General features: G+C 38.5%; 1 protein-coding gene across 1 annotated transcript in view; it reads right to left on the reverse strand.

Annotated features, from left to right (window-relative positions):
• LOC124607171 (gamma-glutamyl hydrolase-like) overlaps positions 1–22715 on the reverse strand; it is an 87798-nt gene that overhangs the window by 37024 nt on the left and 28059 nt on the right. The window contains exon 4 of the mRNA XM_047139385.1: positions 10910–11139. Coding sequence (XP_046995341.1) covers positions 10910–11139 — 230 coding nt within the window. The remainder of the gene's footprint in view (positions 1–10909; positions 11140–22715) is intronic.

Raw genomic sequence — 22715 nt, forward strand, 5'->3', positions numbered from 1 at the left:
AGAGTAAGTATTTGCTATCTGAGTGACATAATATCAATTCCAAGTTAGCTGACAAAAATTTAGCATTCTGTATTATAATACAAGCACATGATTTAAGGAAGACAATGGGAACTTTATTTACTAGACTGTGTCATAACAGAATGTAAATCATCAGCCTAAAACACTTTAGAGTAGCTTGCAAACTCATTACTTCTAGCAAACCTAACAATAATAATCACATACATACCATGTTACTGATGTATATAGTTGAACCTCACTTAAGAAGCACCTCCCTTAACACGCAATTCGCTTAACAAGCAAAACAAATTGTAAAATAATGACTCGCATAACGAGCAATGTTTCCCATAACGAGTGATGATTATTTAGTGTGACGTCACCAGCCGTTCATGTGCAGCAGGGGAAACATTCAATAATATGAACACCTCTCACTGTTGGCAGTGGCATATGAACAATACCTTCAGAATGTACCGCAGTCTGGGTTCAGCATTCTTTCTGCTACCATCTTATTGCAGCTTGTGATCACACATTTTTCTACACAAGTGTTCAAATGTGCAAATTTTAATAACCTCCTTAGAAATGTCCCCGAAGATAAAGCCACACGAAGACAATCATAAGAGAAAGAAAATTATGAAATTACAATGAAATGAATACCCCTGGCTGCATACAGGTGTTGATATAAGTCAACGGGGACAGTTGAAAATGTGTGCCCCAAGCGGGACGCAAACCCAGGATCTCCTGCTTACATGGCAGATGCTCTATCCACCTGAGCCACAGAGGACACAGAGGATAGTGCAACTGCAGGGATTTATCTCTGGCACGCCCCTGCCCATTATACTAATTACTCACGGCTTTACTGTCGATCCCCATAAGAGTTTGAGCACTGTTTGTCCATCCGCACAGAAAAAGATGATAAAATGGCCAGTAAGCCTTAACTATATATATATATGAAGATGGTATCTGTTCTTTCGGGCATGTCCGAAAGAACAGATACCATCGGTGACCATGCAGCTTGTTAGAATAAAATTACAATGAGACGAATACCCCTGGCTGCATACAGGCGTTGATGTAAGTCAATGGGGACAGTTGAAAATGTGTGCCCCGACCGGGACTCGAACCCGGGATCTCCTGTTTACATGGCAGACTCTCTATCCATCTGAGCCACTGAGGACACAGAGGATAGTGCAACTGCACGGACTTATCTCTGGTACACTTGCCGTGAGACCCACATTCGCAACTTATTGTCCCACACTATATTCATAGTGCCCCTGCCCATTATACTCATTACTCGCAGCAGACATGTCCGAAATAACAGATACCATTTGCAGTCACACCATCTTCTGTGTCCTCGGTGGCTCGGGTTGGACAGAGCGTCTGTCATGTAAGCAGGAGATCCTGGGTTCGAGTCCTGGTCAGGACACAAACTTTCAACTGTCCCCGTTGACTTATATCAACACCTGTATGCAGCCGGGGGTATTCATTTTGTCGTAATTTCATTCTAATGAGCTGCATGGTCACCATATTCATATATATATAAAGAAATGAAACGCAGAATCATTGAAAAATGTGAACTTTGTGTGAGCACTGCTGATTTAGCACACACATACAATCAGTCAACATCAAATATTTGCACTATCCTCCAGAACAAGGACAAGATTAAAGAGATAGATGCTTTAAAGGGAGTGACAAGAGTACCTAAACAATGGTTTTGTATTCAGGATGAGGCTGAAACGTTGCTCCTTATATGGATAAATGGAAAGCAATTTCAAGGCAACACTATTAATTAGAACACCATTTGTGAGAAGGTGAGAATGATTTTCACCGACCTCGTTAAGAAGATGCCAGGATCATCAGTGGCCACAAAAGTGTTTAAGGGAAACTGTGGGTGTTTCAAGAAGTTTAAGAGAAGAAACAGCATCCACATCATTGTGAGGTACGACCAAGCAGCCAGCTCTGACACAAAGGTAACAGAGAAGTTCATCCGGAGCTTCAAGATGCTCGTAGCTTCTGAGGGTTATCTGCCACAACAGGTTTTTAATTGTGATGAGACGGGTCAATTCTGGGAAAAAGCAGAGGAGAATACACTGCATGGTCATAAGCCAATGAAAGATGTCTGACACTGCTACTCTGTGCCAATGAAAGTGGCGACTTGAAAATTAAATCACTACTTGTTTACCATTCAGAAACTCCATGAGGCTACAAGAAGTGTAAAGTCCAGAATATCATGTTAAATGTGATACCGAGGTCCAACAATAAGGCTTGGCTGACACATGATCTTTTTTGTGATTGGATCAATGAAGTCATTTGGTCCTTCAATAAAAAAATATTTGCTTGAGACAAATCTGCCAGTCCATGTCTTGCTTATTATGGATAATGCTCCTGTCCATTCTCCAGGCCTACAAGACCACCTCCTTGAAGAATTTCATTTCACCGAGATCCAATTTCTGCCTCCCAACACCACACCATTACTCTAGCCTATGGACCAAGAGATTATCTCTAACTTTAAGAAGCTCTACACTAAAGCACTCTTCAAGCATTGTTTTGAGTTGACTGAACCTACCAATCTCACTCTCAGAGTTTTGAAAATATCACTTCAACATAGCTGCCTGCATCAAGATGATTGAAAAGGCGTGGGAAGCTGTTTCCAAGAGAACTCACTTCTGCTTGGAAGAAGCTCTGACATTGTCGAATGTGATTCTGAGGCTTCTGAGTTAGTATCTATGAAATGAGATTGTGTCTTTGGCCAAGAGCATTGGACTAGAAGTGGATAACAATGATATCATGTGGGAGATCACAGCCAAGAAATGGCCACTGAAGAACTTACGCAGTTGTTAAGTGTTTCACAGCAGGAAGTTGTGGAGAGGAGTTCAGAGGAGTTCAGAGGAGGAGGAGGAGGAGGAGGAGGAGGAGGAGGCAGTATAAGCAAAGCAGTTATCTTCTGGCGCAGTAAGAGAAATGCTGAAAGCATGGGAGTCGGTTGCATCATACACTGAAAATCGTCACCCCCAATAAAGGAGCAGCTACGCGTGCTACAAATTTATTTGATTATATGCTGTGTCCCATTTTCGCCAAGTGTTGAAGTGGTGGCAGAAACAAAGCACTACAGACAGCTTCCTAGTAAAAATAATTAGTTATGTATCATGAGTAATCAAGTACATAATACTGTATGCATAATTTCTTTGAATATATGGTATGAATAAGATAAAACTTTAGTACTTTTACTGTGTGGTATAATAATAATAAATAATAATAACATATAATTAATAAGTTAGCTAATTTTTTTAAATGTGTAATCAATAATTGATTAGTCAGGAGGAAAGCTAATAAATGAAAATTAAAATGAATTTAAATATCTCATTCTCATACACAAATCACTTTCTTAATCTTTTTTTACCTTTTTTGTTGTTTGAAGTGAAGATCAGTAGACTCTTAATGTGCTGGAAAAATGTTTAGTCTGCGATTTTAAAATCTCAGGGGAATGGAAAAATGTCTTCTCTCCTTGTGAGAAAATTCAGACCAGTTCTAAATTAATTTCGTGGGTATCGTGTTGACAACGTAAGAAAAAATGTAGTAAAGCAAAATCTGTAACGTTTTATAAATTGGGGATTGATAACTGTTACTATGAAATGAAAGTGGAAATGCCAAACTAAGCAATTATTATTTCACAAAGTAAGTTTCTTATACAGACATCTGACATCTCGAACACTAATCTCACAGTTTTGAACAAAATAAAGAATTGTACCATATTTCAGCAAAACACGTAGAAATTATAGTAATCTCAGCTCAATTCTGGAGCGAAAGAAAAATATTCATAGTAAAGTCATTTCGGTAATCAGAATTGCTGATAATAATGACACAACTAAACAAATTCCTAACACGAATACGATTTCAGTTCATTTGAAACAAAATGGAAGAATATAGGAGTCTGATAGTGTAAGATACTGTCAGAAAGGCGCACAACTAAAGAGAGAGAAAGAAAAGATGAGCGTGCACTCTTATATAGGACAAAATGCAGCTGATAATGCTACGCCGTTCTCATTATCCTGGGTGTACATATTCGCTGACTTGCAGTGCAGTTAACTGGCACGAAGATTAAATTATATCTTTAACTTCTGATATTTTGATAGGAAAAGAAAATAGTACATTATTACGTCGCGGGCAGGACACAATATTACAATGGAACGCATTATCATATTTTACATTAATTTATATGCGATAATTTGTTTCACTTAATGAGTGTTTCACACTATGAATAAGATTCTGGAATGAATTACGCTCGCTATGCGAGGTTCCACTGTACATTGTACCAAATATACTGAATATGAACTTCAAAACTGTATAAACCATCCTTCAAAACATTGCTCATACACTGATTGTATTAATAAATTAATTAAGATGCATGCATGCACTGGTACATTACAGAAAGTACAACATTGCAAACTACATTATAAAACTGTAAGAAATTTGTGCTAAAATATTCAGGTAATCCCAAAATCCTCCAAATGAATGGCATGAAAGGGCTATTTGGTTGCACTGGTAAAACTAGTTCAAAATGCATTACTCATAATGATTTGCTAATATACATTACTTATTCTTAACATGAATGCACTACAAATATCAAATCTTAATACAGAAGATGGGGACAACACAGCACAGTGGCAACGGTATAATCACTATTCACATTACACAACAGGAACACACAGGCTTTAACACATGTTCTTACTTACGCATGCTGGTATGTCTATAAATTTTCCATCCCCTTCCTTAAATCATATGGCTGTGTTATAATTCAGAACACCAAATTTTTGTTGATTAACTTAAAACTGATTCTGAGTCACTCACTCAGATACCAAATGCTTATTATGTAGCTTATGATCTCTGACACTATGACACAAAAATACAACCTATGAATCTGTTTTTCCCCCCATCAACAGACTCATCTGTCATTTAGACACCATACGCAGCATCTTGAACCAACAGCTGTAAATAACAAAAGCGCATTCAACCAGTCAGTTGTGAGCACGCGGTGTTAAGTGGACATGCAGCCTGGCGCAACATCTCTAAATCAAGTATTCAAGACATTCTCTTGAATGTTTTGAATAAAGGAAAAGTGTGTACAAGGTTTGTCCCATAAACCGTGACTCCTGAACAATTGCTGTTCGTGTTCACCTGCCACAAATTGATTGTAAAGCAGAACACAGACAATTCTTTTCTGGATAAAATCATCACAGATGACAAGACTTGATGTTATAAATACAAACTACCACAAAATGAGACAGTGCAGAATTCACATGAGGAGTCAATAATTTGACAACATAAGTGTTATGCTAGCCAATGTTAAACGCGAGTTGGACAACATCCCAAAGGATTTTTCTGACAGTTTCACATGTTTGAACGTATGTAATGTGTATTGCACTCAAGTGGGGGCAATCTATGTACAACACTTGAAAGATTAAAACCAACATCTTAACATTTTACTATTTTTTTTTTTATTACTTCAGTCTCCAAACTTTATGGACTGATGGGGTACAGTGTAACAAATAGTGGTTTAGTGTGATTTGTGTAAAAGATGATGATAACGATAACACCTTGTATAGTTTATGTCATTTTTCTGATGTACACAGTCTTGTTCTTGATTAGTGTAGACACAGTCTTGCAGTTAAACACCCAATAAATGGTTATTTGATGATGTCACACATGTATGTCAGATATATTTTAGGAAATGCCTAGGACAATGGGACAGGTCTTGCTTCTAGAGATATTACACAGATATGAGCCATGGGCCAAGGGATTGGAAGCACGGGAGGAATAGGGATGGACAAGAATATTGCATAGGTTGGGTGTGTGGTCGTATACCACTGTCGGAGAGGTGGGGACAATAGTAGGGTGGATACCATGATGAGAGGCAGCTGAAATGATGGCAAAGAACATTATTCAGCTGTTCCAGTCCTGGGTGGTACTTAGTCATGAAGAGGGTGAACCTTTGTGGCTGGTCAGTAGTCATGTGCCTGATGGTAGGTGACAAACTGTTTCTGGGCAAGCTAGAGAATGTTATTTTGATCCGCAAAGCTCAGTGAGACAATTGGCATATTTGGACAGAGAATGCTCATTGCTGCAGATGCAATGACTATGGGTGTCTAGGTCATATGGAAGGGACTTCCTGGTGAGGAATGGGTGGCAGTTGTCGAAAGGGAGGTATTGTGGTCATTGGAAAGTTTGATGTGGGCAGAGGTGTTGTTCTCCATGAAGTGAAGGTCAACATCAAGGAGAGTAGCTTGTTGGGCTGAGGAGGACCAAATTAAGTGAATAGAGAAGGTGTTGAGATTCAGGAGAAATGTGGATAGGATATCCCCACCCTCAGTGCAATCATAAAGATATCATCAATGAATTTGAACCAGGTGAGGGGTTTGGGATTCTGGGTGGTTAAATTCCTCTAGATGGCATGTTAATAGGGAGGCATAAGATGGTGCCATGTGGGCATCCACGGCAGCACCGCAGAATTGGTCATAAGTGATGCTTCCAAACCAGAAGAAGTAACTCTTGAGTGACAATATAGCAGTTGTGTTGACAAGGAAGGAGGCTGTACGTCTGCAGTCAGTCGGGCACTGGGAAAGGTAGTGTCCTATGCCAACAAGGTCATGGATACTGGGGATGTTAATGTAGAGGAAGATGACAACAGTGACGAGCAGGGCACTGTGTGGTAAAAGGACAGGAATAAGAGCTTTGTTCACTTTTAAATGCACTTTAAATGTGCCTTTCTGCCACTCCAAAGCTCGTCTACATGATGAATAGCAACCAATCCTGTTTAATATAACTGGATGCGGAAATTTGCAATCTTTTGGAGCCAATGGTTCCTTCTTCTGGCAGAAAGATTGAAGGAAAAGGTAGAGGGATGAAGTAAAAGGACTTTTGAGCTTTAGGAAATGGGAGAGTTACAGAAAAGTCACCCACAACCCTGGGTAATGGGAGTTTATTGGACAGGATGAGACAGAAAGACTGATTGTTGTTGCCTGCATTGGAAGAGGTTTGAAAACTTGAGAACTTAAAGATGGAAGACAGGGTAATAAGCAACAATGAGATTACTGAAAAACACCATGTAAGTGTGAATAAGAGCAGAAAGCTAAGTGAATTACACATAGTAGGCAGGTGAGGAGGGAGGGGGTGGAAGAGACAGGTCAAAAAAATAAAATAAAATAAATAGTTACTGAAAATAAATGCTAAAACCACAGAAATTAATGTAAATTTAGGCCAACGAACTGAGAGAGGAACCTGGGAGGCCAACTGCTGACATATTTGCAGTGACATGGCACCAGGAGTGCCACTACAAATTTGGGGAAGACCTTGATACAAAAAAGATATCTAATAGCATCTGTGTAAGATCTGTCAGGAAAGCACTAGAAAAGAATGGAGTGGGAAAAGACAACAAACAAGAGTGTCATAAATGTACTATGGAAGTTCAAGTTGTGTGAAAAAGGGAAATGAAAGGACAGATTGACTCCAGCAAAGAAATGCTGTGAAACAGGGCAGTGTAATGTCACCTCTGCTCTTGGTGGGAGAAAAAACTGGAGAAGACAAGATGAAAGCAATGGTGTTTGTAGATGACTTGGTGATCTGGGGAATCAGGGAGGTGGAGATTCAGGAACAGCTGCATGCTTGGGAAGAAACTGTGAGACAGTGTATAATGAAGTTTAATGTAAACAAATGTGAGATCCTGATTACAACAGGAAAGAAAGATACAGGTAGACAACTGGCAGAATAAGGATTGGAGGTGAACAATGGAAGAAGGGGCAAAGTATCATGTAGATGGGAAGTGTGTTAGAGGAAAATGGAAAAAATGAAAGAGGTACCAGTGAACATGGCAGACAGGTAGAAGCATTCGTCTGAAGTGTTAGAAGCCTGGTGTGGCACAAAGACATTTCACAAAAAAGCAAAGTAGTAGTTTACAGAAGTTACTACATTCCCATACTGACCTATGCATTTGAAACATGGGTAATGACGAAAGATGAAAGCAGGTTACAAGCATATGAAATGAAATTCCTCAGAAGTATGATAGAAATAAAAAGAAGAGACAGGATGAAGAATGAAAGTGTAAGGGAAATAGTGGAAAAGCAACACTCACAGAGCAGTACAGAAACATCAAGACTAAGCTGGTATGAGCACTTAAAGAAAATGAAAAACAAGACGATTCCCAAGAAGATATGTGAAATGCAGGTGCAAAAAAATGATGAAGAGGAAGACCAAGGTATACAAGGCTGAAAGGTTGCAGGAGTGTGTTGAAAAAGAGGCGAGAACTGGACCAGAGCGAACACAGAAAGATGGTGGGGAAACAGGACTAGGTGGCGATGCTCATTTTCAAAACAGGCCCAGCCTCGGGTTGGAAACCTTTAAAGATGATGATGGGTGTTGAGAACCAAGCACATGTAATGCCACCAGCTTCCATCTGCAGAGTTATGAAAAACTCATGTCAGCTGCTCAAAGATTGTACACGTCCACATCTTTAATATTTGTGTTCTCCTGCCACCACTTAGAGAGAAGACTTTTTTATCTACTCATTTATATTTTCAAACATTGATTATTTTCACTAACCTATACTATTTCACTGTTATAATCAACACAGCTTTGACAAAACACTAAATGTCAATCAGTAAGGAATTTCTTAGAATTCATATGAGTTGAAACAGAATTATAATATTTTGAATAGCACTGTATCTATAAGGGACATTCACAATTTAACACACAAAAATAATCCTCCTGTAAATTGTGTCTTCTAGTATTCTGTATTATGGTGCAAAGATCGTTAACTAGCTGACTGAAGAGATAAGACAAGAAATATAGGGTCCCAGCACATTAAAATGAAAATTAAACAGAAATGTCATTAAAAATCTTAATAAGTATCTGATAAACTAGAGCTGAGGAAAAAAACATAATGACATTTATTGTACAAAGGGTTCCATTATTACTTGTTTTGATAATTATCAGTGTATTCATGGTCAACAGTCTCCCTAACTAGAAAATAAATCACACAAACATCAATACCCACGGAAAACAATGCAATTAACACATACGTTGTGCAGTTGTCACCACCAAATGTAAGCCAATGAAGCTCACACGTCCCTGCCTCATTTGTATATAAGAGACAATTCCACACTTGAGAGTCGGATGTCAACGGGTACTGTGAAAATGAGTGAAGGTGGATGACGCAATCCAACGTAGTTGAATTGCAATGAGACAACATTTACATCTGCTATCGGCAAATTTATTGTTGTTGAAACTCAGGAAGATGTGACCATGTAATTAAATGCTTGATTTACTGTTGTTTGTAGACTGTATGACATGAATGTTTATGATGGGCCGACAAAAATAAACATCACCTTCAAATTTTTGAAGGCAGTGTACACAAAGGGTATGGTCACAACAAAATTCAATTTGTCATTGGCTCATTCTGTTCCACAAATCCCATCATGAAGGAGAATGTTCAGCAAAGTGGAGTGAACTGAACACCCTTTCTTCAATGGTCTCACCAGCAACAGGATGCTAAACCATATATTCTTATTTATGATTAGAGGAGACAGTAGCAAAGAAGCTAATTATAAACACTGTATTAACAAATGACTATCATAATTTTAAACAAGAAACAGAGTTAGAGATGTGGATTCTATTCAAAGTAAACTTTTCATTTCCAATATCACAAGCTAGCTGCCTCTGAACAGTTCATCCACTTGCACCCTACATAATGAAGAACATATTGTAATGAATCAAATAGTGCCTGTAGCTGAGTGTCACGTTCCAGGTACTGACTGCTGTGGTCAATGATCTATGCTGATACAGCACCCTCAGCAATGAGCCACTTACATTCTCTGCTCTATTTCTGCAAGACAATGACCAAGTCCTAGGACAATGACCATTCTTTGAGGTGCTTCCACATAATGAAAAAATGTGGCAGTACTACCTCTTCTGCATAATCAGCCCCCTGACAGCAGTACTTATACCCACTGGGGCAGCCAGTCATCATCCGACAGCTGGGGTACATTATGACACCCACCCTGTGTCGGACACTGCTGTGTAGGCAACAGCAGTACCTTTGGCACAGCTGCCAACATCATCACCAGGCCTCAAACCCTCAACTGTTACCTGATCACTCAGGCTCTTGGCAGCCCTGTGCTCAGCCACCACTGTGGAACTTCTCAACAGAATCCAATCACTTTCCATGTGAACTAAGATTCCCCCATCCTGTGCCTCTGGGACATGACATAGCCAGTCATAGCTGTCCATCCTTCAATGTGGAGTTTGGGGCACTGTGTCACCCTACTGTCACTTGGATGACTTCCCTGGGACAACAGCAGACGCCAGAGTCATGTCTGTTATGGACTCAGTTACACAACACATCCACAGGAACTGACGCAGCATCAGTGGGCACTCAGTACGTGCTGCTGCTGACTAGGACAGCAATACAAAAACAGCTGTGGCAGGAGATGCTGCAGCAGTGTTTTTTCTCACCTGCCGAGGTCCCAGAGATAAACAGCCATGGTCAAGAAGACTGAATGATAGTAAATAATATACAATAAAGGTCATTTATATCCATGGACTGCTTTCTTCTGTTACATAGACATCCAGCTTCAAAGAGAATCTCGTGCCCACTCCATGCCATACGAACACTCTGTCACAATATGTCACACATCTGTTGCTACAAAATTAATGAAAGTCCACATTTTTACCACAAATTATGTAATGTAATGGATAGTTCACTCAATACGCTCTGTTGTCAGAAATGCAACTATCATGCTCAACTGTGCACAATGTGTCAATCAGCAGTCACTATGAAATATGCTATGCATTTACAATTTCCAATTCCAACATTTCAACAAATAGATCACATCAAGTTTCAAGAACAGGTCATTAACAGATTACTTACCATGTGTAAACTCTAGAGGAAGAGCAACATCATTTGCAGAACAGGAACAACGATGTTCTCTTTGACCAGCTGCTAAATATAGCATCAGCTCAAATCCCAAACATGTGCCCCAAAGTGGAAAATAATCACCATTTTCATTTAAACCAACGGTTAAATTGTACAAAATTTCTCCTGCTGCTGCATAGCCATCAGTATTCGTAAAATATGAAGCACCACCAGGAAACAGAAGTCTGCAAGCACACAATACATATCTTCAGATCACCACCACCACCATTATCACCATCACCATTTAGCGCATTAACAGGCATTTAAGGCCTACAGCAGAAAAAAGAAATAACCACACTACAAAAGAAGAAAAAACAGCAATCTATAAAAAAATACAAAAGAACACTATAAATGCACAATGACAATGGAGGTCAGTCAATCTCAACAGAGGAGATATCTACTGCAGATGGTAGTCCATCATTGCCAGTCTTCAGCTTCAGCTTCCACTGCTCTCAGCTCCACTGCTTTAAGAACTGTTAATACTTCATCCTTCCATCACATCCTTGGATGCCCCCTTGGGAATTTCCCAGAAAACTGAGAATGGAGGATGCAGTATGGAAGAGATCTATCAGCTTGAAGGATGTGACCCAACTACTGCAGCCTCCCGTACCCTAATATTTGGCCGATGTATCATTTTTCCAACCACTGGCACAGGTCTTCTATCTTTCCTCATTCCCATTTACCTTCCATGGTGCTATAGACAGGCCCACAGATCTTTTGAAATACCTTCTTTTCGAAGAGACAGATTGTTTCTTCAGTTGTTGCTGACGATGCTCAAGTTCACAACCATTTGAAAGTACTGGTCGTACTAGTCATGTACAGCTGGATCTTATTCTTCTGTGATATCAGTTGTGACATGAATAAATCGTTCAGGCAAAAGAACATACGATTAGAGTTTATTATTCATTGATGTGCATCTTTTGTCAGTATCAGACCAATGTACTTGAATTCTTGAACTCATTCTAAGGTATTCCAACCAATAACACGGAAGGAAGGGGAGCTTGACAGCACGATAATGCAAAATATTTGGTTTAATCATCACTCACCACCAGCCCAAATTTCTTTGGATTGTGCAGAAATCAGTGTATACTTTCTCCACGATGTCACCAAGAACAATATTGTCAGCAAATGCCAGGATTGTGTGTGCTCCCACCTTCAGATGTTGTTGTTGTGGTCTTCAGTCCTGAGACTGGTATGATGCAGCTCTCCATGCTACTCTATCCTGTACAAGTTTCTTCATCTCCCAGTACTTACTGTAACCTACATCCTTCTGAATCTGCTTAGTGTATTCATCTCTTGGTCTCCCTCTACAATTTTTACCCTCCACGTTGCTCTCCAATGTTAAATTTGTTATCCCTTGATGCCTCAGAACATGTCCTACCAATCGGTCCCTTCTTCTTGTCAAGTTGTGCCACAAATTCCTCTTCTCCCCAATTCTATTCAATACCTCATTATTAGTTATGTGATCTACCCATAAAATCTTCAACTTTCTTCTGTAGCATCACATTTCGAAAGCTTCTAATCTCTTCTTGTCAGAACTATTTATCGTCCATGTTTCATTTCCATACAAATACTTTCAGAAACGTTTTCCTGACACTTAAATCTATTCTCGATGTTAACAAATTTCTCTTCTTCAGAAATGCTTTCCTTGCCATTGCCAGTCTACAATTTATATCCTCTCTACTTCGACCATCATCAGTTATTTTGCTCCCCAAATAGCAAAACTCCTTTACTACTTTAAGTGTCTCATTTCCTAATCTAATTCCCTCAGCATCACCCGATTTAATTCGACTACATTCCATTATCCTTGTTTTGCTTTTGTTGATGTTCATCTTATATCCTCCTTTCAAGACACTGTCCATTCCGTTCAACTGCTCTTCTAAGTCCTTTGCTGTCTCTAACAGAATTACAATGTCATCGGCGAACCTCAAAGTTTTTATTTTTATCTCCACGGATTTTAATACATACTCCAAATTTTTCTTTTGTTTCCTTTACTGCTTACTCAATATACAGATTGAATAACATTGGGGAGAGGCTACAACCCTGTCTCACTCCCTTCCCAACCACTGCTTCCCTTTCGTGCCCCTCGACTCTTATAACTCCCATCTGGTTTCTGTACAAATTGTAAATAGCCTTTCGCTCCCTGTACTTGACACCTGCCATCTTCAGAATTTAAATGAGAGTATTCCAGTCAATATTGTCAAAAGCTTTCTCTAAGTCTACAAATGCTAGAAACGTAGGTTTGCCTCTCCTTAATCTTTCTTCTAAGATAAGCCGTAAGGTCAGTATTGCCTCACGTGTTCCAAACTGATCTTCCCCGGGGTTGGCTTCTACCAGTTTTTCCATTCATCTGTAAAGAATTTGCGTTAGTATTTTGCAGCTGTGACTTATTAAACTGATAGTTCTGTAATTTTCACATCTGTCAACACCTGATTTCTTTGGGATTGGAATTATTATATTCTTCTTGAAGTCTGAGGGTATTTCGCCTGTCTCATACATCTTGCTCACCAGATGGTAGAGTTTTGTCAGGACTGGCTCTCCCAAGGCCATCAGTAGTTCTAATGGAATGTTGTCTACTCCCGGGGCCTTGTTTCGGCTCAGGTCTTTCAGTGCTCTGTCAAACTCTTCACACAGTGTCGTATCTCCCATTTCATCTTCATCTACACCTTCTTCCATTTTCATAATATTGTCCTCAAGTACATCGCCCTTGTATAGACCCTCTATATACTCCTTCCACCTTCTTTGCTTAGAACTGGGTTTTCATCTGAGCTCTTGATATTCATACAATTGGTTCTCTTTTCTCCAAAGGTCTCTTTAATTTTCCTGTAGGCAGTATCTATGTTACCCCTAGTGAGACAAGCCTCTAAATCCTTACATTTGTCCTCTATCCATCCCTGCTTAGTCATTTTGCACTTCCTGTAGATCTCATTTTTGAGACATTTGTATTCCTTTTTCCCTGCTTCATTTATTGCATTTTTATATTTTCTCCTTTCATCAATTAAATTCAATATTTCTTCTGTTATCCAAGGATTTCTACTAGCCCTCATGTTTTTACCTACTTGATCCTCTGCTGCCTTCACTACTTCATCCCTCAGAGCAACCCATTCTTCTTCTAATGTATTTCTTTCCCCCATTCCTGTCAATTGTTCTCTTATGCTCTCCCTGAAACTCTGTACAACCTCTGGTTTAGTCAGTTTATCCAGGTCCCATCTCCTTAAATTCCCACCTTTTTGCAGTTTCTTCAGTTTTAATCTACAGTTCATAACCAATAGATTGTGGCCGGAGTCCACAGCTGCCCCTGGAAATGTCTTACAATTTAAAACCTGGTTCCTAAATCTCTGTCTTACCATTATATAATCTATCTGATACCTTCTAGTATCTCCAGGATTCTTCCATGTATACTACCTTCTTTTATGATTCTTGAACCAAGCGTTAGCTTTGATTAAGTTATGCTCTGTGCAAAATTCTACCAGACAGCTTCCTCTTTCATTTCCTTCCCCCAATCCATATTCACCTACTATGTTTCCTTCTCTCCCTTTTCCTACTCTTGAATTCCTGTCACCCATGACTATTAAATTTTCGTCTTCCTTCCCTACCTGAATAATTTCAGATACTCACAAAATTTTGGAAAAATCACAAGTAAATTGGATTTTAATTACTTTGTTCATTAGTGCTTTTTATCTAGAATAACAATGAATGTTTCAAATATTAGACATTCCAAATAAACTGAAACTGTACACAATCTTTTGCATAATTAATTCCTTAAACTGATGCATGAAGTAAATATTTATTATAATTCTATCAGTAACTGATATAAGAATTAAATATTTATTATAATTCTATCAGTACTCAGCTTGAAATATTTAAGTGAACTGTGGATAGGAAATGGAACATGCAGCAATACTGTACAAGCCCTTAAATTCACTGCCTGAGTGGAAGCAGTGGCACTGTAAATATGACAATAAAGATTTTTTAAAGCCTTTTACATACCTGATGGTTTGAAGTTTTTGGGGAGTTTGTTAAAAAGTTGCAAACCCAGGTTAAATGTGCTCTTCTGGCACGGTGTACTACTGGTGTGAGTTACAGGGAGACTTTTGTTCAGTCTGGTATGTCACAGTTTCTTTGCAATGATTTGTCTTCATCAATGAAATGTACTTTAGACATATTGCTCTGATGTGAAAACATGTCAGAGGATGCAGGACAAGCAATGTGAAATCATGTTTGCATAATTCCCATATTTTATTTACACTCATTATTCCACTGACCCCTTGTGCATTCTTAGAGTACTGAGTGAGGGTGGAAAGTTCCCCAGAATATCATATCACAATTTGTGTGTGACTGAATGTAGGAACAATAGGCACTCATAATTGTTTCCATATTGGTGTAATATTTTAGAGCCCTTAAAAAATAACCATCTCTCATTAACATAACATTAACTCACATTACAGTTGCATCATTTGTAGTCACCTTCCTCTAGGTCTACTGGCAAAGGGTGTTGTTGAGGATTTATTTACAGTTTTTACAGTTTTGTCATGACCCTTCTACTTTGCACATCATTATGTTGCCTTAAAAAAACTACTGATTTCATTGGTTTACTGTAGCGGATGGAGTGGGAAAGTTTATTAGTCTGGCTTCCTGTCATGGAAGGATTGGAACCTGCACCATCTATGGCTGCTTGGTAAGTCACAAGTCTCACCAAATTTTATTTTCTTTATGCACATTTGTTTTGTGTGAAAGATGTCAGTGACCAAATAGGAAAACATGTTTGCCAGTTTGATCTCCAACCCATCTTCTATTTCTCTGTAAGATGCAGGATATGTTAGGCTTCAGAAGGGACAAGACAGATGCTCTAAAGTGTTTTTGATACGTACCCTTACTTCTATACTGCATACTGGACTACTTCCATATAAAAACCATGTATACAGCAAATCTGTATGAACACAACTGCACCTTGCACAGAGAGTTGTGTGTCACTAAGTCCTCTTTGATATATTGCGGAGTATCTCAGGAGTAATGCTTCAAAAGGTTTCCTCATCAAATTTTGCATAATTCCTCATTAATCTTACACCAGTACTGAGTCACTTGATTACTCCACATTATGATTTGTCTGCTGTGATTTGGTCCAGGCTTCATGGTGGCTACTTCAATGGAGCTGGAGACGTCGCTGAACGACACCACATCATGTGGCATGAAAAATATTCATAAAGGAACTCACATACCGCATAGCATAGTGTGCTGGAGATGCATCCTGCTGTAGCTACACAAGATACATGATTCCCTCATCTTTTTGAGATGAGTTATTAAACTTATTTTTCACCTGGTCAAATAAGAATTTCCATTCTCTTTTCCTTCAAAAAAGTTTGTTTTGAAAAGTCCTATACGTAACATAAGGTGGGTTCTTTTTTTTTTTACCAGAAGAAGAAATATCTCCTGATTTAATTGTGATATATCAATTATCAATCTCTTTATTCATCCATTAACAATATACATTGTATAGATGTAGTCAATTACTATATAATTACTTTTATTTAATTTGTTTCAAAAACTCGGATAATAAACAAAAATATTTTATGTCAGTAAATATAAATAATATTACTTTTCCATATTCAGAGATTCTTCAATGTTATAAAAACTATGTATTAGTAAAAATTGTTTAACGTCTACCTTGAATTTATGAAATTCTTTAATTTTCCTTATTGTAGCAGGCAGTGCAATAAAGAGTATTTTGGGCTGGTAGTTAACACTTTTTTGGTAGAACACTCATTTGTGGGTGTCTTTGTGAAAATCATCTCTGTTCCTTGTTTCATGGTTATGAACCTGATTATTTCATGTTGAAAATTCCTGGCGAGTTTTCAGAAAGCAGACACATTCATTGATGTATAAGCTAAGAAGAGTCATTATTTTAAATTCTTTAAATATTTCCCTGCATGACACTCTACAGGCAACCCCTTTAACTATTCTAATAGCCCTTTTTTGAAGTTTGAAAGCCTGTTTTGCCATACCTGTATTTCCCCAGAAGATCACATCATATCTAAGCAAACTGTTCATATAAGCATAATAGGCACACAGCAATGATTCAGCATTGCAACAGTCCCGAAGCATTCTTAGCACATAGCAGCATTTACTTTGTTTTTTACACAAAAGTTCTAGATTCTTTTTGCATCTCAAGTGCTCATCCACCCACATACCTAGGAATTTTGTGTATGGAGCTTGTGCTATAAAATAGTTCCCTAACTCAGCTTTTACTCTTCTTCTAGCTTTACTTTTAATATTACTGAAATTCATCAATACCTTATTTATGATCAAAACATTATCGCTAAACCATCTTCCTGTCTCATTTATTGTCGTAGAGACACTTTGCTGCAGATTGACCTCGGTGTATCCGTTTATGAAAATGGTAGTGTCATATCAGTGAACATCACCATTTCTGCAATTGTCAGATGGTTTGGCAAATCGTGTACACACACCAAGAACAACACAGGGCCTAACACAGAACCCAGGGGCATTCCAAAGGTTTGGCAAATTGTTTACATACACCAAGAACAACACAGGGCCTAACACAGGGTCCTGGGGCACTCCATAGCTAGTCTTTCTTTTTTTTAAAAAAAAAAAAAAAAAAAAAAAAATCTTAAATACACTCTTTGCCTTCATGACATATTTGTACTTTCTTTTGTCTATCAGAGAGATAAGACTTGAACCATTTGAAATCAAGTCCCTGGACCCCATAAAATTCTAGTTTCATAACCAATTTGGGGAGCAAAATAACTGATGATGGTCGAAGTAGAGAAGATATAAAATGTAGACTAGCAATGTCAAGGAAAGCGTTTCTGAAGAAGAGAAATTTGTTAACATCGAGTATAGATTTAAGTGTCAGGAATCCGTCTCTGAAAGTATTTGTATGGAGTGTAGCCATGTGTGGAAGTGAAACATGGACGATAAATAGTTTGGACAAGAAGAGAATAGCAGCTTTCGAAATGTGGTGCTACAGAAGAATGCTGAAGATTAGATGGGTAGATCACATAACTAATGATGAAGTATTGAATAGAACTGGGGAGGAGTTTGTGGCACAACTTGACAAAAAGAAGGGACCAGTTAGTAGGACATGTTCTGAGGCATCAAGGGATCACAAATTTAGCATTGGAGGGGAGCGTGGAAGGTAAAAATCGTAGAGGGAGACCAAGAGATGAATACACTAAGCAGATTCAGAAGGATGTCGGTAGCAGTACGTACTGGGAGATGAAGAAGCTTGCACAGGATAGGGTAGCATGGAGAGGTGCATCAAACCAGTCTCAGGACTGAAGACCACGAAGACAAGCAGTCAGTCATGGCTGATTAGAACAAACGCTTTAGATAAATCTAAGAACATCTTGCAGCTTAATTAACTCTTGTCCAAGGCATTTAGGACCATTTTCATGAATTGAAAGACTGCCGTTTCTGTGGATATGTTCTTTCTAAACCCATTCTGAGCATTAGTATTTTATTTTTATTCAGGAAGTCAGCTAGCCTTTCATACATTACTCTTTCAATTACTTTAGAAAAACCTGACAATAATGACACTGGCCTATAATTATTTATGTCAGCTGTACTATCCCCTTTGTGAAGTGGTTTTATTATGAAGAGTTTTAGTTTTGATGGGAACACCCCTATTCTGAAAGAAGTATTAATAATGCCAGTTAGGTGAGTATCTATACTGGTAGAACTATGTTTGATTACCTTGTATGGAATTCAATCAATACCACCAGACATTTTATTTTTTAGTTTATTAATAGCATTTCTAACTTCACATTCAGTTACTGGGTACAGAAACATTGTCTTTTCACAAGCTGGTACTTTTATGTTTTTGTTGTTTGAATTGCATGGACTTTTAATTAGGTTTGGTGCTATGTTCACATAATGTCCGTTGAATATACCAGCAAATAACACTCCTGAATGAGACAAGACATTTGAAAAATGTGCCCACAAAGCACAGTAGGCTGTGAAATGCTGCTCCACATCGTTCTGAGGTAATTCTTTTACAAACACAAGTCTAAATCCTTTAATTTTCAAATCTTTTGTAATGTATTCATGCACAGATGACCTGGTACCCCTCTTCTGTGACTGGAGTCCATTGTAGACTGCTCTGTGAGTGACAGAGGCTAATATTTCCTTTTCCATTTCTTTGTACCCACTATTTGATCTGTATCTAACATTGCCTGAAACAAAACCACACTTCCAGTAACCAAGCAGAGCTGCTTTACGAAGTAACGCCTTCTCAAAGCAATTTTCAAACACACTCATTTTCTCTGGCATTATTTTCCCTGACTTGGAAGTTTCATACACTGTCACACAGGCTGCTAATTGATCCTTGACCATGTAACTGTGTACAGTTTCATCAGCCAGGCTCCACAACTGAAGCAATCAATTAAAAAACAATACTGACAATAATGCTGTGTGATCCACAAAGTAAGGTTACCAATAAAACAACTACTTATTTTCCCAATTTTACAGAGTCAAAGGGGTATTCAGGCTCCTCTGACACGCAGTACACAATGCAGCCACGTACATGGTAGACTGTGAGTGTGGAGAAGTCTATGCAAACAAATGATTACAAATTTCAGAGAATTTGGATGATTTGTTCAAGATTAGGATCTTTACAAACTGAGCAGGTCAATAATGCATTGGTCCACCTCTGGTCCTTAGGCAAGCAGTTATTCGGCTTGGCATTGATTGACAGAGTTGTTAGGTGTCCTCCTGAAAGATATCAGGCCAAATTTTGTCCTATTGGGATGTTCAATTGTCAAAATCTTGAGCAGGTTAGTGGACCCTCCCCATAATGCTCCAAATGTTCTCAGCTGGGGAAAGGTCCGGTGACCTTGCTGGCCTTGCTTTAGTAAGCACAAAGTCATACAGTGGAAACTCTTCCCGTGTGGGGGTGGGCATCATTTTGCTGGAATATAAGCACAGGATGGCTCGCTATCAAGGGCAACAAAATGATGTGTAGAATATCAGCACTGTACTGCTGTGCTGTAAGGTTGCCACAGATGACAACCAAAGGGGTCATGCAATGAAAAGAAATGGCACCCTTACAGCATAGCAGTATGCCAATGGTATTCCGCTCCTGACTGTCGGGCCACGTGGCAGACAACAATTAGGCAGATACCCCAATGCTGTTCAGTGGGTCTACAGACATGTCTCCACCGTGGAATATCATTGACTCTATTAGTACTGTCTTCAGTGATGAGTCCCACTTCGAATTGAGCCCCGATGAGCAGTGAAAATGTGTCATGGACAATCGTGGGATACCAGCCTGACTGTCACCCGCCACACAGCCTGAAAATCAGGAGTGAAGGTTTGTGGTGTCATTTCTTTTCGCAGCACCCTTACAGCATAGCAGTATGCCAATGGTATTCCGCACCTCATTTTGTTGCCCTTCATGGCAAGCAATACAGGGCTTACATTTCACCAAGATAGTGAGTTTCTACTGCTTGTCTTCTGCTTGCTAAACACTACCTCGATCAAAATGGTTAGTGGATCTCTACACTACTCAGAACGTTTGAAGCTTTACAGGCAGGGTCCTCCAGCCAACTCAGGATTCTGACAATCTACCGTGCCAATTGGACACAATTTGGCATTATATCCCTCAGGACATCCACTGACTATATCAATCAATGCCAAGCCGAATAACTACTTGCAGAAGGGCCAGAGGTGGAACAACATGTTACCAACTTGCTCAGTTTGGAGTTCTTTCTCTTGAATACATCACCTGATTTTTCTAAAATTGTAATCATTTGTTTGTCTGTACATGCACATCATACCTACTGTTTTCTGTCCCACTCTGATAATTCCTTCTTGGTGAATCATTATCCCCCCACACTCCCAACTCCCTGAGTGTACTTAGGGGTTTTGCTTCTAGATAGTTAGCAGTCGTTCATTCATTCTTAATTGTAACAAAAGGTTTACGTGGATCCTATGTTGATGGACATGAAAATTCAATACGACAGTCTTCTTGCTATTTATGATTAACTGGTTCATTTTCCCAACTGCTTTTCTTTGTGGCACAGTTTACAGATTTTTGTAATCCATAATCAGTCCTGCCATTAAGTGGAATTGTATCATTAGAAAATAAGATGACCCACATTTAGATTCATATCATTAATACATAAGACAAAGAGAATGGGTCCCATCATTGAGCCATAGAGTACCACATATTTTAGTTTGCGCTCACCTGACAGTGCTTCAGTGGCTGCTTTGGACTTCTAATCAGTGTAACATACTGACGTCTGTTACTTCCAGTTAAAAATGAAAGAACTGACCCGCTTGTTGGTGTGGCCCTACATGCCACAATGTTCAATCTTAGCAAGAAAGTTTGTGTGTTCAACAATATCAGGAAATTTTTGACAAGTCTAAAAATATACATGTTACTAATTGTTTATTGGCCGCCAGATTCAGTGTGATAATGAGGTAGTTATATGTTGTATATTGCCATTTGTGTTGATTTTGCCCTTCTGAGTCCAAACTGGGACCCAGACAGTATATCATTTGTATCTACAAAAGTTATTAGGTTTTCATGTGTAATTTTCTTTATAACTATAAATACACTTGAGGAAATTCCAATGCTCATATAGTTATTTACACCTTTCACAGTCTTTTTGAATGCTGGAATGAGTCTACCTGCTTTCACTCAGGAGAAATGCCAGTTTGTAGAGTTGCACAAGTGTGTCGATGGCATTATTATTATTATTATTATTATTATTATTATTATTGAGACATTTCTTTAAAATTATCACAGATCTACCATCAGTGTTTGTTGAGTATCAGCTTTTTACTTCCGTTATTGTTCTGTAGCCCCAGCTTTAGTAACAGAACTAGAAACATTAACCTGGAACATAATTCTAGTTTTATTTGATAAATGCAAGTTTCATTTTAAAATTCTGTTGTGCCATTTTTTCCCTATACTGTGAAAGAAGATACTTAATCAGTTGTGATTTGGAGGACTGCTCACCTTATTATTGTTATGTGTTAATGTAATATTTGTGTTATTATTTTCCCCAGTCACCATTTTATAAGATCCCACTATGCATGGCTTTTATTTCATTCGTTGAGGTATTTACGTAACCACTGCTGTTCATTCTTTTAACTAGTTTTATGAACTTATTTTGTATATTAATATATGTTTTTTAGTAAGCATGTAGTTCAGATGATGAATTGGGTTACTTACACATTTTGTTGAGTCGTCCTTTCTTCCAGTAGGAGGTTCTTTAGCCCACCATCACCTATTAATGTACGAGTATTGTTTTTCCTAACTGCAGTTTTCAAGGGAAATGCAGTCTAGAAATGGTTTGGTAAGGTCTCTACGAAAAAGCTAAATTTTTCATTTAAGAAATTTATTTCATGCACTTGTGTCCACTTTTCTCCATCCAGTAAACTGTCAAAAGACCTAATATTTTTCTCACTTAAGATTCTACAAGTGATTGTAGTTCAGCATGGTACATTACAATTTATGCTGACCTTTAATACCTGTGCAAGCTGCTCACAGAATAGGTAATACATCGAACAGCTACAACATTGTGCTGTATTCATCCTCATTTACAGTTATTTTGTCCAAGGATGTTCTTGAATCATATGTTATTCTAATGGGAGTATCACTGTGTTATATAAGTTACATCACATTTACATATTTTGTTCAACAACAGGCCAAGTCCTATCCTATCAAACCTATATCACTGTAAGATTATTACTGGGTGAATAAATACATAAATAAATAAAAGTCTGTTCCAGAACA

This window comes from Schistocerca americana, chromosome 3, assembly GCF_021461395.2.
Source record: "Schistocerca americana isolate TAMUIC-IGC-003095 chromosome 3, iqSchAmer2.1, whole genome shotgun sequence".
NCBI lineage: Eukaryota > Metazoa > Arthropoda > Insecta > Orthoptera > Acrididae > Schistocerca > Schistocerca americana.